The sequence below is a fragment of the Fundulus heteroclitus genome, chromosome 9, assembly GCF_011125445.2.
Source record: "Fundulus heteroclitus isolate FHET01 chromosome 9, MU-UCD_Fhet_4.1, whole genome shotgun sequence".
Classification (NCBI taxonomy): domain Eukaryota; kingdom Metazoa; phylum Chordata; class Actinopteri; order Cyprinodontiformes; family Fundulidae; genus Fundulus; species Fundulus heteroclitus.
In genome coordinates, this window is record NC_046369.1 from 4,695,394 (window position 1) to 4,714,740 (window position 19,347).

At 37.9% G+C, this 19,347-nt stretch overlaps 1 protein-coding gene across 1 annotated transcript in view; it reads left to right on the forward strand.

Moving 5' to 3' along the window:
* Positions 1-19,347, forward strand: part of LOC118564230 (collagen alpha-1(XXIV) chain) — a 75,957-nt gene that overhangs the window by 44,769 nt on the left and 11,841 nt on the right. Inside the window, exons 10-23 of the mRNA XM_036141646.1 lie at positions 173-217; positions 3,339-3,392; positions 5,373-5,417; positions 6,179-6,232; positions 6,818-6,862; positions 11,678-11,731; positions 11,860-11,904; positions 12,397-12,450; positions 12,875-12,928; positions 14,755-14,808; positions 17,673-17,726; positions 17,802-17,855; positions 18,679-18,723; positions 18,824-18,877. Of these exons, the coding sequence (XP_035997539.1) occupies positions 173-217; positions 3,339-3,392; positions 5,373-5,417; positions 6,179-6,232; positions 6,818-6,862; positions 11,678-11,731; positions 11,860-11,904; positions 12,397-12,450; positions 12,875-12,928; positions 14,755-14,808; positions 17,673-17,726; positions 17,802-17,855; positions 18,679-18,723; positions 18,824-18,877 (711 nt within the window). The remainder of the gene's footprint in view (positions 1-172; positions 218-3,338; positions 3,393-5,372; positions 5,418-6,178; positions 6,233-6,817; positions 6,863-11,677; positions 11,732-11,859; positions 11,905-12,396; positions 12,451-12,874; positions 12,929-14,754; positions 14,809-17,672; positions 17,727-17,801; positions 17,856-18,678; positions 18,724-18,823; positions 18,878-19,347) is intronic.

The window sequence follows — 19,347 nt, forward strand, 5'->3', positions numbered from 1 at the left end:
TTGAATGCCGCTCTCTTTCTAAATGCGTTTTTGCCAATATCTGTAAGTTTTTTTTTAATATAGGGCTATTGAAAGTGTGGTTAAAAATTGGTTTCTCGTATAACATTGAGGTGGCATATTCTTTAAAAAAAAAATAAAAAATCTCTTGATCAAAACCTTGTTTTTCTTTCAGGGCTTAGCCGGGCCACAAGGTAGCCCCGGACCTAAAGGTGTCCGCGTAAGTAGCTTTCCGCTCTCATTCTTCCCTCTTTTCTTCTGCAGCTTTGGATTAAACACTTCATTTCCTGAAAGGATCGAGTCAGTGTCAGGTGCTTAGCTGTGCTCCACGGAGAAAGCTCAGGACAAGACTTGCATTTTCATCACGCTGCCTTAGGGGAGTCCTCGTGTGAGGGCTAGTGTGACATCGGGTTGTCACTTTGAAGCCCCGACTCGCTCTTCTCACTGCAGCCATTCTTTGCAGCGGAACGCCCCAGGGAAATACGCAATTTGCTGGGAGGAGAAGGGGACGGAAGAAACCAGATTAGGGAAAGTTTGAAAGCGGAGAGAGAGGACGTTTACATGAGCTGGTGAGCGAAAGGGACTCCGTGTGGAGAACTGCAACTGGGAGGAAAATGATAGCTAGGATTACGGTGTCAGGCTGAGGCTGGCATGGTGAAAAGGACAGACGGAGCTTTGATGAGGCCGAATGTGTAGGGGGGAAGAGACGCAGCGCGTTCGGTTCACACAGTGACATAGGCGGGAAAAAAGAACAATGAAAATGGAGGTTAAGATTTTCTTCGTTTGGGCAAATTGTTGTGTATTTCTTTCAATTTCGCCAATCGTGCAAGTTTTTGCTTTTCTTTTCCTCGGAAGTAAACATTGCATAACAAATTTTTATGAAAGATCAACACCAACTACCTCATAAATGTCAAGAGGAAGGAAAATAATGCACGCCTGCAGGCGAACTTAAAGATCTAAAAAGTGTAGGGTGCATTTATGTTAAGTCCCCAACACTCTGATACCTCTAAGTAAGTTTAGGATAACAGATCACAGAATAAACAGATTATTATATTAGTGAATATGTTCTATCTTTGTACAATAGTAATTTCCCTTGGTACTTGGAAGTACCAAGGGAAATGCCTAGTCAAAAGCTTGACAAGAATGGCATCGGAAATGGTGTTCTTGTGTAAAAAAAAAAAGAAAAAAAAAAGAGTACCATCGGAGTTTGAATTTGGGAAAGTTAGAGCCCGCATTGTAACCCCGGGTTCAGTGCCCAATATAGCTGCTCTCATACAGAATCCTGTAAAGCTGCTTGTTTATTAAAGGGGGCATGTCATGCCTTTTAGTTCCTCATTTTCACATTTAAACCCTTCAGTTGTTGACTATATGAAGTGGAACTGCTTTGCCTTGGCCTGAATTCCTCATTGTTGCCCCACAGGCCCTCGTTTACCTCTCTTCTGAGCTGCGTCTGAGAACAACTCGTTTTGGTCCTGTCTCTTTAAATCTAAAGGAGGCACTTTACTCCGCGCCCCCCTCCAGATCACACAGGCTCCACCTTTAAAATAGCTCCTAGCGCTTATTCCTTGCCCTTTCATGGGGTCAACAGTAAGAACTATATAATGGGAAGGAAAGGAGCTTCGGACTACTGTGCCGAATTCGGACAGCCTTTAACTCCGAAGTCGAAGAAAATGAGCTACAAAGTGCTCAATCTCTTCTCTCCAGATATTTTTGTTGACTTCCTTGAGGGTCCTGTGCTGATACGTCATGTCACGTAAAGAATTGTGGGATACCTAAAGGGTTCTTAGCACCAGTAAGGGAAGTCGGGGGTTCCTAGGCAAAACTAGCCACGGGAGGGAGCATACGGGCTACTTTTCCTACCCAAGGGTTTTCGGATTAAGCCAGAGCCTTTCAGTCCACCCCGTTTGGCTATTTTGGAGGCATGCTGGGGGACGGTGTAATGAGTTGTGCTGGTTAGTACACCCAACAACCAAACATTTTCACTAATACAGTTGTAGCTTCAGCATCCTTCAGCTTGGACTGAAAAATTACCGTGGAAAGATAATAATGGTGGATTTGCAAAACTGGTGAAATACTGTGATTTTTTAATTGTTAAAAATAAAACTTATCAGGGAACACAGAATACGAAGCGGATTGAAAAATATGACCCAAACAGAATATGAAGATATCTGTGCAGCTTCTGGACAGACCACATTGAACTTTTTTGCAATACTTAGCACAACATCAAACCATTTTTTTATTTTATTTTATTCCTTTGCTCAATATTTTCTCTGGTATTTACCCTTGTCTTGTACTCTTAGTATTTCTTTAGAGCTAACTTTAGATTTGCTCTTTTTTTCTCCTTCTCTTTTTTTCCCCCCCATTGCTATAACTGTGTGTAACTGTCCGTGCGTTTGCCACAATAAAGGAATTCCTATTCTCATTATAATTTTCTGACATGCAGCTAGACATCTCTCAACTCGTTCTTCCCAGCTCCAGGCTACAACTTCAGAGACAAATGGAGCCCAGCAATAATACAGCTGTTCTGCGACAGCCTCAGAACTTAGTTAGAGAGCCATAGGGAACGAACAGCATGGAAGAGTAGCGAATAGAAAGCCATTATTGAAAGAAAGTGTCTTATAAACCATCTTAAATAGGGGACGGAGTCACCATGTGGAGGAAGGTGCTCTGGGCAGTTGAGTCCAAAATCTAAGTTAATAGCTTTTATACACAGTGTGGCTATGTTGGTGTTGAAAATGAGCAATAATGCTGTGGCAGCACGATGCTGTGGGGATTGTTTTCTGTATCAGGGACAGCAACAGGGGCCAGATTTGATGGGAAGCTGAATGAGGCTGACAATCGATGAAGGAAATGTGTTAGAGGCCACAAAAAACTTGAGATCGGGACAGAGATTCACCTTCCAGCAGGACATTGGACCTGAACGTAAATTTGGAGCCACAATGGAAAGGTTTAAAATGAAAACATACAAATGGGATAGAATGACCTGGAAGAACAATCCAGAGCAAAATTCAAGTTTCATCCAACAATTGTTCCCGTCACAGATATTTTAGGCACTGTTAATCAAATTGCTGCTACGTGGTTTAAAAATCACTCCCAAACGCTCATAAATACTGCTTCTTGGCTAGCGATAGCCAACAGCTGTAAAACATACATTTTATTGCTTTTAAAGAATCATACTTTTTAAATTGAAAGCATATGTTTTTTAATATAAAACTTATTCATGTCTGTAATAAAAATATTCAGTTTTATTTCCCCAATTAAATATGTTGTAAAGGTGTTCATTTAGTTTGTTCATATTGAGCCAGTATTAAAATTATGAAGTTGTTCTTTTTTTTTTTAAGGGTTTTATTGGGCCTCCTGGTGTTTCTGGGCCACCAGGGCTGGAGGGGGAGAAAGTAAGTGTCTTTCTGTTGTTGCTGTTTTTTCCCCATTACTGTCCCTAAATCTATCCGTTACTTTGCCCAGGCTCATGAAAAAACTTTGTGGGCCTAAATATCAGACAGTAAGACGAAAAATAATTTGTGTATTTTTTACTGATGTGTAACGATCTGGTTTCTTTTTTTGCAAAATTTTGGGTAGCATGTAATCTTGTAAATTTGATGATTTATGAGAAGTAATTTTTTTCTTATATGGAGTTGAACACTGTGAAGTTGTTATCTGGTTAAATGGTGATATATAATGATTATAATTATGGAATTTTTACCATCTCAAGATATTTAAAACTTAAACAAGTAAGCATTTTATATATATATATATTAAACAATATATTCTGGAGTTTTATTCAAGGCTATGCATGCGATTATTTGTACTTGGAAGTTGAAATTTTCTAGTCTTATGCTGGAAAAAAAATAGACAAATCCAATGCTCACCAGATAATATTGTCTTCACAGAGGCCCCTCTAAAAGCTCATTGTTAGTTCAATCTAAAATATGTTCACTGAACATAATAAATGTAGTCAACACTGCAGTAATAAACATATATTAGCTTTACTGACATGATGTTTCATATGAAACAAGAGGTACCAATGCTCCCTTAGTGCAGTAGTGCCCAATATGGGCCCTTTAGGGTCGATCTTCTGCATGTTTTAGATGTTTACCTGCTTAAAATTTAAAATGACCCAAATCTCAGAAATTAAGAACAGGAAAATGTAGCTTTTGGTGTAAATCTACATTCCAGAGTTGCAGTTTTATATGCCTTGACTTTTACTGAGATGCATTTTTAAAAGGATATCTCTGCAGAAGGACATCACTAAAACAGAGTGGTTGCACTAAAGTTTTATGTTTTAGAATTTGCTTTCTGAAATACTTCAGAATTGCACAGGACTTCCTCTGAATTTAACTATAATGTATGGAATCTTATAGAGCACAACATGACCACCATAGTGACTGTTAAAAGGGAAATTAGTCCTAAATGTTTTCGTCTTTGGTCCATATATAGTGTATGGCGTATTTGATCATTTGCATTGTATACAAAAGATTAAGATAGAAGTTTCTCTCTTGCCTCAACAACAGAAGCCATTTGAATCAAATTAAGTTGTTTTAAACATGCAACCTAAAATGCTCCCAGGATTCTATGTCTTTATGTTTCACACCCTCCTGCATCTTTGTTTTAACTGGTGGTCTGACTCTATCTGCACCAAACCAGTGTCATAGCTGCACTTAGCACATCACTTATTTACCCAAACACTCCAAGGAGGGAGTGTTCCTCCTTCTAACTTCTGTGATCAGATAACCCTTTTATTCCAGTAAGATTATCAATAAAACAACCTTCCATCGTCTATCCTCAATTTACATCACAATCTTATTTGTGTTATTTCTGCAAATAACACAACTCTGCATTATATCGTCCTGAGAAGGTTTGCATTGCTGGTAAAAAAAAAAAATGTGCATAATAAAAAAAAGAAAGACATGATAATGTTCCCTGTTTGTGAACCTTTCCAGGAACAACTTTTATATACCTTTTCTGAGAGGATGATAATGATGATAGGTAGTAGTGAGTGCACAGGCAAGCATTTATTTCTTCAATCATTGGGATGGAGCGTGTGAAACCTTTACACAACCTTGCTAATTGATCCTAATATTTTCAAGCCCGAACGTTAAGGCTGTGTATTATTATTATTATTATTATTATTATTATTATTATTATTATTATTATTATTATTATTATTATTATTATTATTATTATTATTATTATTTATTCAGGCCTGATGAAATACATTCTCTTGCAAATAGCTTAATAAACCATTTAGACCAAATCCTTTCCAAATCCTGATTAGGATGGGTTGAACACACAGGTTTCATGTTTTCAAATGCCTTCCTTTATGTTATTTATATAGAAAAAAACATTGCTAATATCCTCTTGTTTATTTTTTATAGGGCATTCCTGGTCCTGTTGGGAAACCTGGCCCCAAAGGAAGACACGTAATACCGGCTCAGTTTTCTTTGTAGTCTGTTATTCTATTAATTCCTGTTTGTGATTCAGTCGGGTGCTCTCTACTGTGGGCTGGGAAATGAGAGAGATTGTCGAACTTAAGTTGAACACATCTTTGTAACACTAGAGCAATTTTTAGTTTACGTGTTTAAAATAGGTTGATTCTGATAGCCACTTGATTTGTAGGGCTTAACTGTGAAATAAATTCTGCCGTATTGTGATAGATGCGAATACATGTTATGGATTGGGTTAACAACTTAGCTAAAGGGTTCTGTTTAAGTTTGAGCTTTCATCTTCATCTTGGTCACATGTTCTCCTGTCTTTCCCTCATTGAATAGAGGCCAAAAGAAGCGAGCCTCACATATTTATACCAAACTGAAACAGGAAGTCATTAATTACCAATTAAATTACATATTTACAGTGTTTCGGTGTGCGATTATGCTGCTATATTATCAGTTTATTAATGCCTTTTAAACAGGATGTTTACAGTGAATTTGAAAAGTGTAAGATTATTAAACTTGTCCTTATTAGCGGTGCTTATAATAGATGTAGAGCGTTGTATATCTCGGTTGCCCACATCAGGTGCTGTCAATAATTAAGCATCAGGTTCACACAAAGTTCATGCAGAATCATTTAAGAAGGTGACCTAAATGCTCCTTGACCTGGTGTGATACACTTTGAATTTGAGGATGTTTTTAGGAATATGTTCCCTGAGCTTTGTGAAGTGAACATGGGCGTTCTTCTTCCACAGGGTGTGGTGGGAGACGTTGGGGAGAGGGGACCCCCTGGTCCAGATGGCAACCAGGTGAGAACTGTCATCTATGAAACACCTCTGGATGCAGATAAAAAAAAAAACATATTTAAAAATTTAGGTGAGATGAAAAAGGTGCTATAAAATTAAAAAAAATGTTCTTTAAAACACAATGTACTTAGTGGATTCTCTGCTTAATTTAACTATCCAATTTCAGGGCTGAACCGTAATTTTCCAGTTGGCATCAGTGTAGATTGCTTTAGAATCTGGTTCAGGGTTTTATTGCTGTTCTGCCTTAACCATCTTGTATTGTAGGACACCCTCTTTGTTTTCTAGAGTATAATTATGAAATAAGCAAGGTCAAGTGTGCACCCTTATCATTGGGTTTGTAAATGCCCAAGTTGCCTCTGTTAACAGATGAACGCACAGGACACAGCAGGATAACATCACGTAACATTATCAGAGCTAATTCATTGTTTTATTATTAGTCATTGGTGTGAGCGGCTTCAGAAATCAAAACTAAAATACTGTGGTGCATTGTGATGTTCAGTCTTTTGAATGTAGCGGCGCATGTTTTTGAAATGTTTCTCCAAAAGTCCTGTACGGCGAACTTAGGATGTTCCTGTTGTGTTTTAACAGGGGCCTGTCGGTGGGTCTGGAATCACCGGCTTTCCGGGTTTGAGGGTGAGCTTGAGCTTTGTCGTGTTCTCTTCATACTTGCAAACACTTTTATTGCTTGTGTTTGAAGATGCAATTGAAACCAGATATTTACACACACACGGTATAAATAGAGTCAAGCATTTTTATTCTTTACTGTCTAACATTCATTCAAACTATCCTTTCCAGTTTTGGGTCAGTTAGGATTAACCAAACTGTTTTTTTTACTTCCTAAATACCAGAAAAATAATAATAATAAAAATTATTACATTTACATTACTTATTACATTTTCTATTACCCTTGTCAAAGTTGGAAGTTTACAAACCCTACGCCACACTGAGATTTCTAGACATTTACATAATTCAGGAAAGCCCTGATGATGATGATGATGATGATGATGATGAGAATGATGATGATGATGTCATGGCCGTGCAAGTTTCTGAATGTCTTTTTCTCCATGTTTGTATTGGAAATATTCTTGTGGATTAAGGCAGAACCTCTAACAAACTGCTCTCTGGTGTGACATCATGCAAAAAATAAAATAGAATAGGCCAATTATTAGAAAGAGAAGTGTGGACCTCCAGAAGCCTGCCTCATGCGTCTGTGTGTAAATGATTTATATAATGCGCTTTACTTTGGAAATAAGTTTCTCAAAAGAGGAACTTTTCAGTAATATTCTAATTTACTGCATATTACTGTTTTATGGTTGTGAGCACAATTTATTAGCTTGGTGGCCTAAATCCTCCAAAGCGGTTTGGAAAAATAGATGATCATTCAGTTGTGTTAAAGTGTATATAATTTTTCTTTTTCTAAGATACTTTTCCACACATGAGGGCAGGAGCAACCTTAAGCACGTTGATGGATGAAATTATACAGCGATTGAGGATTAAAAAATGGCCTAAAAATGGGATTTTGTAAATTAAAGAAACATAATATACCAGTTGAGTTAACTAACAGTAAATGTTTCTATGGAAAAAAAAAACCCACGAAAACACCAAAAACATATACAACCTGTTGAATATGACTGGCTGGGAGTTATTCAAAAGGGAAAATACTCATTGTGAGAAAATGGCTTTTAATGAACTTTTATCTAATTGTCCAGCACATGCTGTTTCGCCAGTGTATATTGATTTCATGGTGCAGAGTTCATTTCTCTGAACAATTCTAAAAAACTGGAAAGACAAGAGAACATGCCGTTCAAGTAAGATTGATTGTGTATTGGTCTCGTCAGGAAATTACTTCCAAAAAGTAGCTATAGTAAGAGCAACAATTAAACAGTTTAAAATGCTGAGGATGAATGAAGACATGAGTCATCTTGTCCACACAGTAAATAAAGAAAATACCAAAAGTCACTGGAGCAAAGATGGCCGTTTTTGGGGTCGTAACAACCAGGATGTGTAATGCTGCTTGGCTTATTCAGAGGGCCCAAGTACCTTGTTTTAAAAGGGATGGTGTCATGAACATTAAAAATAACATTAACCTTGTCAGCAAGTTGAATTCTCGCAGTGTTTGTGCATTCACAAACTCTGCGAGTATTGTGTTGCTTTGCTCCCGCTTCACCCGTTTGTGACCGAACCAAAAACGGTTCAGGCCAATCACTTTGCAGTATTGTGGTTTAAGGCGGGACATACTGGTGCGACAAAAGCAAGAGCTCCCGAGGTCACAGCCAAACCTGGCAGTGCAGGAGGATGCAGTGTAGCTGCTGTTATCACATCTGTTTTATAAGCATCCACAATTTCTTTTTTGAAGAAGAAACAGCAAGAAGTGCCTTAACCTGCGTAACTTGTTGTGGTTTCTCATGATGCGTGCTGATTACGTTTTAATTTGATACCGTGATTGGCTAAAACCAAACTTTGGTAGGCGGGCACTGGGTGTCGCTTGGTCCAATCAGGTCTGAAAGTTCTGCTGGATGTCCCTCCTTTCCTCAATGGATTCAATTGGAGCAGTTCCAGATTGTTCTCCACATTATCAATCTGGCTGGTCAACATGAGGGTCGCGACCGTTAGGGGGGTTGCAGAGATACTGCAGGAGGGTTGTATATTTAGTCAATATTTTTGCATTATACATTATTAGCTAAAGACATCACTTTTAAATTTCTCAGTTTTTATTTTCAGAAGTGTGAAGGTCTCACTTTATCACTCGTTTTTTGTGTGACTTTAATAGCTGGTAATGATGGACACTTTGGTTGCTTACCTGCAGTCCCATGCAAAGTAACTGGCACAAGTGTTATTTCTTCCTTCTTTCGTTTCACTGCGCCAGTGCCAAAATGTAAATTTTACTATCTTTCAGCAACCTTTCCGTCGTGTTTGCCTTAAAACATGCCGCGCCATCATGCAGCTCATCACCAAAGTTTCTCTAGACATTTTGACTCCACTTTTGATTCATGGCAGTGCTTTCAGCAGAGTTCTATCAAAGCATGAGAAGCTGCTCCACATATTGATCGTATCAGGATGCTTCGCTACTGGCATCACAAATAACTCCATGTTCACCTTTTCCTCGCTAGACAAATGACTTTCCAGAAGCTGTCTCACTCACACACATGTTTTCATGAAATCAATGCTTGACCAAAAAATTGACTTTGTTGACCTAAACCCACCTGGGGGTACGCTTAGGGTCAGTGTTTCTTTGCATGCTTGGGTCCTAGCGCAGCCTCTCAGTCAATCAAGGGGGTTTCAGACTGACGAAGGTTTGAAGACTCCAGATCTAGAAAGATTGTGCAAAAGAAAAGTTGAAAGATCCCCCTCTCGCTATGCTCTTCCTTTTTGAAATGGTTTAGGTGAAGACTTTGTGCTGTTCTGTTGGCAAAATGGGGTTGTACAGATTATTGGCTCCAGGGGTCCAATAATTATGGCAACAGTGATTTAAAAGACTTTTTTTTAAATCTGGGTTTAATCTTTTTTTTAGACATGGAATAAATGTGGTTAAATTCAAGATTACATTCAGACGTTTTCAGTCTAAGATTATGTTACGGGGGTTAGAAATGAACTTATTTCAACGTTTATATCAGAGGTACCAAAACTATAAACTCTTAGCATAACACATTCAGATATTCATAAGTCTATTGGATCGTTTTTTATAATGCGGAATGTAATCTGGTGCAGCTTTTAGCTCATAGAGGGCTCCAGAGTCTCATGTCATGTAAACTGATACAGCTGTAAATGACTCCTGTCCTGAACCATGGCTTCAAACTTCATTCACGGCGGTAATTTGTTGTCATAGCATCGGATTTATTGGGCTCTGTGAGACAGAAACCAGAAATATAAGAGCAGCAAGTCAGTTTTCATTATCTCCCATTCTCTCATTACTGTTTATGTTATGTTTCCTTTAATACGACAGTTGGTTATTTCTCTTTGAAGTGCACCCTTGTCAACTCTCCGGTCACATTTGGCTAATTTTATTTAGGGAGTCAATCAGAGGTTGTGACCTTTGTGTCGGGTTAGATCAAGCTCACCCGGAGACAGGCTTGTTGTCCATGGTCTATAAAGAACAAGTGGTAACACAGATGTGCACTCTAGCATGCTTGAATTTGCTGCATTGCCACACAGTTCAATGAAATACATGATTTAGGATTTCAAAGAGTTTTATCGTCTAAAGCAATTTTAGTGTCTTTGATTCAAACTAGCAGGTCCGTTTCATAGACATTTAAACAACGCTTGGATAGATTCTTCAACCAGTTCCAGTGAAGACTTTACATACATTCATGTTGCACTTTCATATGGTTTTATGCTTTTTAACCACGCATTGTTATTCCTGGGAGGAAAGATTGTTCAACCTAACAACTTGAATATTAAAAAAAGGAAATTGAATTTAATGCGGATGTTGACGAATCCACACAGGCTGTGGAACAGGAAGCTTGCCAATGCTGTCAATTCGCTCCAAAAATCAGTTCAGCCTGGTTATAATGAAAAGTTCTTGTTTAGAGTTTAAAACTCAAATACTTTTAATCAAGTTCACAACTCCAGCTTTAATTAGTTCTTGTTCATTCGTCAGCTTCCCGCTGTCACATTTTGATGTTCCCCTGGGCAAGGCACCTAACCCCAAGTTGCCAATTTGCATATTGATGTGTGAGTGTGACTGGATGCCTGTGGCTATAGTGTCAAGCGCTTTCAGTGGCCTGTATGACTAGAAAAGTGCCATTTAAATTTTGTCAACTTATCATCTAGAAGCTGCACTCACCTTAAAAATACTATCTTTTCTAAATAGAAAAAAAGTGTCAGATTACATTTATTTTTTTAGTATTTGGTAAGGGTACCACTGTAGTGACTGTTTTATGAAAAACTGCTTTTTTAAAGTGTTTTTTCAATGTAAGATCAGGGTAAAAGATTTCGATGTTTGGAGGTTATTTAGACATATTTTCCAGTGATGATAATAATAATAGAGCCGTCCACAATAAAAATGGTGGCGTTTTCTGAATCAGTGTCATGCCACCATCTTTATTACTAACAACTGTTGCAGATGTGTTGAACACGGCCCAGTACGACACGTTTTCTTCCCTGAGGCACATTGTGGTGGTCCAACAGCCCTCTCTGGTTGTTTTCAATCCTGTCTGTACGGTCGGTGTAGCTGTTTGGGCTGTGAGCATAGAAGCACGCAGGCTCATCCAAGCCAGATGGGCATATTATTAACTCATCTTGTTTCTGTTGTTGGGTTCAAAAAATATATATATATATTTTTATTTTGTTGGAAAAACAAAAAAAGGGTTCATGTCAAAACACATTTCACATGGAATCAAACACATTACATCGTCTCAAGTGTTTGCCCGTAGCCTGTATCAAAAGCATGTCAATTTATTTTTCAGAGTTTTTAAAAAAGCTAATTCCCTTATCTTCTTCTTCCAACAGGGGGATCCGGGACCAGAAGGACCACGAGGACTTCCTGGTATGGTGGGACCTCTGGTAGGTTTGGTAAAGATGTTACAACTTAAGAAATAAGTTACATTAAAAAAAGTTTTGCCCCAGCATGCACTTTATTGTTTGTCGTCGTTTTTCCAAGCCTTTTCCTTTTCTTCCTGTTTATGTTGCAGGGCCCAGCAGGACACACCGGCCTGCCCGGATTGAAAGGTGATAAGGTGATTTAAATATTTATATTATTGCTGTGAACATGTGTTAAGTGTCCTTAGTCCAGTTCCTGTAATTACCCTGGATGCAACTACAAGACACCCTGTTGACATTTTGATACACACAACATCTACCACAAACTGGAAGAAAAGGCCAGAGTAGAGAAAATTGCAATCAGGGATTGGACCTGCAAGCTGAAACTGATGCCAAAGGGAATTACTTCTACGGGTCACAAGCTTCAAAATGAAATCAGACTGGAAACTTTTGGGCCTTGGGGTTTTATGTAAAAGGCTTGGTGGTCCTGCAGCTTTTTGCACAACATAACAATTGAATGTGCTTAGATGGATGTGTGGGAAGACTAAGGCTTTAAATCAGAAAAGTTTAGCAGAGCATAAAGCGCAGTACACATACGTTGCATTTTGTCTGTTTCCAGTCTGTCGTTGTATGATTACTATGGCAGGGCAGTGTTGTGTTATATCTTCTTCTGACACTGTAAAATCTAGGGTGAAGTGGGTCAAAGGGGTGAGCCAGGAGAGACGGGCTACCAAGGTGACAAGGTAAGAAGTGACAAGTTCTAAAAATGTTCTGTATTTTATCTCTCATACCAACATGTTACATTGAGTCTTATAAAGACGTGACATCTGTTAACATGTCTGCATGACTGTACGTTTTTTCCTTTAACCCAATTTATCTATCTATCTATTTATTAGATAGATAGATAGATAGATAGATAGATAGATAGATAGATAGATAGATAGATAGATAGATAGATAGAAACCATGAAAGACTTAGCAAATTAAGGAATACAGAATCCAAACAAGCTGAGAGACGTCATGTGTGTTCGGATAAATGCAGATGTTCGTTCATTAATCACATGAGATCATCGGACAATGCACATCCAGACTTGCACGCTGCTGCAATGCTACAAAACACGCTCAAAAAGCAAAACAGATTTAGCAGGATTGTGTTTGTATGTTTTAGGGTGCCGCTGGCGCTTCTGGTCCCAGTGGGCCCAGAGGGAAACCAGGACCACCGGTATGTTTCAGACATGTGCATTTATCTCTGGGGGAAACGGGGTTTGTGAATTGTGAGCAAATATTGTTAGTGGTGCGATGTTGCACTTTTTTTGGGCCAGGTTTGTTGAGTTTGGCTTAAATGTGATGGACTCGGAGACATGACTGCAATGAGAGCTTTAACTTAGTGTGTTTTAAAACTAAAACATCCTAATCAAGAAGATATGTCCCTAATGTTGGTCCAACTTGCTTAAGAATAAATATCATCCAATACTAAGTCCTAGTCCATTACTTCAGTAAAGCTTTGAAAAACTAATAGATAAATTGTTATAAACAGAGTTTCTGCAGGACAGCTGGTATGTGCTGCTCCAGCATGTGTTATCCTGGTTCAAAAAGCATCTACAATGTTCTGAAGTGTCACCTAACCCACATATAGCCCTGTCATTTGCCTCTAGAGATACACCAGACTGAACGAAGGCAGCTTCAATCTTTAACAAACTTAAGGCAAGGCAAGGCAAATTTATTTGTGTAGCACATTTCAATACAAAGACAATGCAAAGTGCATTGCAAGATTAAATAGGAAAATAAAACAGCATAAAAGCAAGTTGAAATAAAATGTAGAAACAAAATAAAACATTGGAAAATAGATACTAAAAGCAAAGATTAAAAACAGTTGGACTCATGTCTTGTTCCTGCAGACAATGTTTTTCTCTGGAGCTTAAGTATACCGCAGTGCTATGCTAACATTAGCATGTCTAGCCGCAGTTTCAAAATGACTCATTAATTAATTAATGCAACTTGCAGTATGTTTCAGTATGATTCCACTTCCTCAAATACAGGCAAAAAGTTCTCGATTCAGTTATGTTTCCAGGGTCATGACAAGTTTCACACTGTGCAGCTACCTGTCCAACATATAGGGATGTCTGTGAACACCTGAGTCTGGCAGCTAGTGGCGCTCACATTACGTAGACAAGGAGCAGCAGCCACCTCTGTCTCTCTAACTGTGAATATTAATCATTAACAGTGAAAAACACCCAAATTCAATCCACAAAGTAATGTAGAAAAAAAATAACATTGTTTTACACAGTGCACAAGAAAACCGGGTTTGACTTTTAAAAATGGAGTTTTGAATGCTACTCTGCAAACCATGATGAGGACCCCAAGTCCATATCTGAGATCGAATAAGGACACCCATGATTTATTTATTAGCATTATCAAAATACTTGTTTTTTTGATACTCAATCAGCAAGATATCCAATGAAATAGTGGGATAATTTTAGAAATACAAAATAGGATAAACAAATGATAAAATACTGGAAACATATATTACCCTCAAGCAAAAAACCTACTTAAAAGAGGACTCAATGTTCTATCATGTTTGCATTATTTGTAATGCATAGCAAAATTTGTAGTGAGGCATTCAATTTAAACAATGTGGAATGATGGGAATCTTCAATTTATTTCCGCTATGAAAAAAACCTAAGCATTTTCCGGTATGTGTTTTAATACAGTATTGCTCAAACACAGAGTCCAAAAACCCCGCAAGGTGATGCACAGTTCGTCGTTGTTAGAGTTTAATTCTGCCTGTTTATTCTCTCATCTCATAGAAACGGGAATTTTGCTTTTTTTCCCCTTAAGCTCATAAAAAATACATGTTCTGCTTTATAATGTGGTTGGTCTGTTGTTTTATACCTCCATGTGTAATTAAAATGTGTACGGAACGGAAAATATTTTTTTAAGTTATGCTTTGGCTGTGTCAGATCTTGATGAAAAACGTTTGCGCAAAAGAAAAAAAAACGACAAAGTTAAAAGCTGAAAACCAATGTGTGTCATTATTCTGCTCTAAAGGGGAGAATTGGAGATATTGGGACACAAGGACCACCTGGGCCACCAGGACCAGAGGTAGGAACTAAACAAGATTTTATGTTTAGGACGCGTTACGTTAGCAGGTTGAGATGTTTTCTGTAGAGATTTTACTGTCCCAGTGTTTATAACCAAATATATTGAAAGGTTGTCCTGTCTCCCTGTTAAGCAGATGAACTCTTTCCTGAAAGGGTTATATTAAAAAATACAAATCAACACAATTCAAATAAAAGTCAAGGTTTTCTGCTGATGACTTATGTTTACATGTGCATTTGTGGATTTTTTTTATATCTATTAGCATACAGAAGTAAAAAATATTAATATGTAAAACGTGTAATGTACAATCATATAAAATGAGAATTCAGATTATTGAACTAAATTCAACCTTTTTGGAGTCAACTAAATTGAATATAGTGCTGAAATGTATCTAATTGTGATATAAATGTATCAAATTGAGATTTTGCAGTTGGAAAACTGAAAGAATGACATAAACATATTCTATCAGATATCTTCAAGGAAACTGTTGATACCCTTAAGGAAACTCCTGTGCTGTGATTGAAGGATGTTGTTTGAGAGGGTTGAGGCGATCCTTTAAACTGTAGAAGCATTTGCTTCAAGATACACAGCTGTTCAATTAAAATACAGTACTGTGCACAGGATGTTTACTATTGCACAATATGTTTAGAAGCAATATTCTCCTGCGGGCTCCTCTGAGTATTCTTCCCCACAGGTAGTTTTTCTCTATTAATGTTGGCATTGTTACCTGCAGAGAAGAACAAGGGAATAAAATTCCGCCTTTTGATTTTTTTTCACCGTAACTGTTGTGCTAGGCTAAGAAATGCTGATGAACATGAATAACAGAATTAATGCTTAGTTTAAAAAAAAATAAAAATAAAAAAGAATTAATGCTTAGAAGCAGGCATTGAAACAGTGAAAGACTTGGAATAAATAGATGTGTACTGTGTGTCTGCCCAGACCAAAACAGCAATAAAAACCTGAGTTTGTTAAATCCTTACTCCAGCGTTTTCGGGTTGGAAGATAGACAATATATAAATTTATTTATAGATGCTTGCTTTCAGGATTACTGTTGAATGATAAGAAATGCAAGGCAAGATTGTACACCAGGCAAATGGCTTTACAGGCATTTTCGTAGCGTAAGAAAATAACAAAACCCTTACTTAACGTGCCATAAATGTACAAGTACTGCTTAAAAGAAACTTGTTAAAATGCAGATTTAAAAGGTAAAGTTTAATAGATATTAAAAATTAAATTGATTTTTAAAAGTTGATCGGATTCTAATCTTCCATCTCTCACTCCAGTTGCTCATTTGGCATTAGTCTGATTCCTTTATTGAAAGGTGCTGTAAAAACATGTTGACAGTTCTAGATTAAAAGATACTGAAGATTTTAGGCAGTTTTTGAAATCCAAACAGTCATGGTCAAAAGAAGATCCAGATAATTTACCTTGAGGCTACTATGCAATTTATTAAAATGTAACATCTAGAGGACAAAACCATACATCATATATTACTATAAAACAATCTTTTTTAATCAAACTAGTCAAAAAGGAAGTTGTTTAAAAGCTAGGTCTACCCTAAACACTCTAGATATGTGTAAATACAGAAAACACTGCAACGTAAAGGGTATGCACTATCTTATTTGGCACTCAAAATATTTTAGCTTCAGCACATGGTACTAACAAGCTTCATATAATTAAATCAAATATGACGTATTTGATAAAAGTATAAAGATGAAAAAACGTGTAGATTGCCAAGCATGACAATACACAAACACTAAGCCAATGAAACTCTTAACTCGTTTCAAAGAAAGCAAGCTACTCTGCTAGAATGGCCCAGTCAAAAACCTGACTTGTACCCAATAGAAACTTTATGAAAATTAAATGAAAATCTGTGTATAGAAAGGATCCCCAGAATCTCCAAGATTTAAAAACGGTGAATGTGGAAAAGTCCTATCTGAGAAACACATGCGTCAGATCCCTTTATATAAAAGAAACCTTGAAGTTGTCATTGCCTAGAAAGCATTTTCCACAAAGTAGTTCATACATTTTTTTCCCCATTAACTGAACTTAATTGTGGATTTGGTTGCTGTTGATTTCTGGAATTTTGTCAGTCAACCATGATTGAAATATTTAGCCATCTGATACTTATTTTACCAACTGGACCAGCTCTCTAAGTGCTCAAGATATATATTGTTAATCAGTCAAAACAGCATTTGGCATCCCAAGGAAGTAAACCTTCATTAGTGTAGACAGAGGATCTGCATAGCATAGCATGACAATAAGTAACATTACTAGGTCATTTGCACATCATTTGCTTAGCACTTATGTACATTCTATAACATTGGAGCATATGTGCAAAACAGAGTCAGAGTAGCAACTCAAGCTAGCTGGAGATAATTGCATGCATTAATGTCGTGATGAGGCTTTTGCAGTCAAGTCATTTAGTTAACTCAAGTTCCTTATGAATTCTGTTTGCTGTAGAGTAGCAATCACTGTTTTATACTCTTGCATTGAACTTTATAAATCTTTTCGTAGACGCAGATTGACTCACCTTTTCTGCACAGTATAATGTTGCTGTTGCATTATACAAGAAAGATAAAAAAAATGTCACACAAACCTTGCTTTTGGAACTATTTACAAAAATGCAGCTCCAGTTCATGAAAAGCCAGCATTAAATATTGTGCCGTTACAATATTTGTTTTTGCAAAAACAAAAACAAAGAGGTTTACTTACTGTTAACGGCTGCTGACTGCCTAAGCTACTTTGATACAATATTTCAATCTGTTAGTGGTCTCAACTGGAACTTGCCTTTTTAAAATGAAGTATAACATTGTCTATAACATTACAGCAACAGTATCTGTAATCTCTTTTATGATTCGTGTAAGGGGTTTCCTGGAGACATCGGTGTGCCAGGCCCCAATGGCCCACCTGGACCTAAGGTAGTAATGCTCAAATCAACTATAAATGCAAGCATATAGTTTATCCCACTGTATTTACACATTTAGCGGTTTCAGGGTTTACAGGGTGCAAGAGGGCCCCAAGGACCACCAGGACCAAAAGGAGTACAGGTGAGGTTGTTAACACTTAAAAACACCTAAAACATATTGCACACATTTAGACTAAGGCTTTATTGATCATAGGGTTACTTGTCATATTGGAATCAGTCACATCTTAAACAGTTGAAGCTTAGATCTGAGTTTTGTTTTGTTTTTTAATCTCAAGGCATGTTCCACCTGGTGAAGATATAATTTAAAATTGGATACGTATAAAAAACGACGTTAACATTTTTTCCAGTCCTGGAAAAATGAACAGGAGCCACTGGAAGGTGTACAACACACAAGTGTGCACGCGCGCACACGCGCACACACACACACACACACACACACGCACGCACGCACGCACGCACACACACACACACACACACACACACACACACACACAAACAAGCACTGTTTTGCGCTGTGTTGCCAGCATTGAGTTGGCCAACACCTGCCATATTCGGCTATAAAAGTTGAACTGAATTGCAGGTCTTTTCATTAAATCCAGTTATATTCATCCAGTTTGGTTTTTATTTAGAATTCCTTTCGAGATTTACTACATGTCCTAGAGGATTTTACTAACATTGCTCTTCGCTCTGTTTACGTTTAGGTACAGGAAACAGGTGCTGACAGCTTTATTGGCTGGGCTGGCATTAGTACTGCAGCTCTAATTATATTCCCCACATGTCATTACCGGCGTAAATAAGTTTTACAGGACATGTGCGTTTCTTTATATTGTGTGGCGTGCTTCTGTCAGTTCTTTGACAGTAGTTATGTCTGTAGTCAACGGTATACAGCTGTGTCTGTATGTTATAAATGTTTTTGTTTTAATGCCTGCACGGTGTTTCTGCAGGGTGATGAAGGCCCTCCCGGCCCTCCTGGCGGCATTGGCCCCACTGTAAGAACCCTCTTCTCACTATACACGTACGTATATAAACGATTTACATCTTGGATGGGTAAAAAAAAATGTCTTCTTCTTTTGAATGCTTTCTATAAAGGGGCGATCAGGGAGGAAAGGCTATGCAGGTGAACCTGGACCTGAGGGGCTACCGGTGAGTCTGTTTCACTCACACTGTGTAATTATTGTTTGTTTGTTATCAGAGAATAGTTAGAGAATCTTTAGTTGTGTTGTTGATACACCGATTGGTGGGCTTTGAGGAGGAGATGTTCACCAACAGTGGGTTAAACAATCTGGCTACTCCAACAATATGTTTGAGCAGTGTCCAAATCTGAATAAAAAAGCTGTGGACTGTGGCTGGTGCTGCATTGCATGGTTTGTTACACTCGCTGGCCACTTTATGAGGCTCAACACAGGAGAGCTACCTCCTCAGGTCAAGACTCTGCTGTCCACCTACACCTAAAGGACAAAGGACACTCTTTTGAGGACCAAAATGTTCACATTTTGGACAAAGAAGACAGATGGTTTGAAAGGGGTGTGAAGGAAGCCATCTACGTCAAGAGAGAAAGACCAACCTTAAACAGAGGAGGAGGCCTTATTCCAACTCTCAAAAACTTACAACAC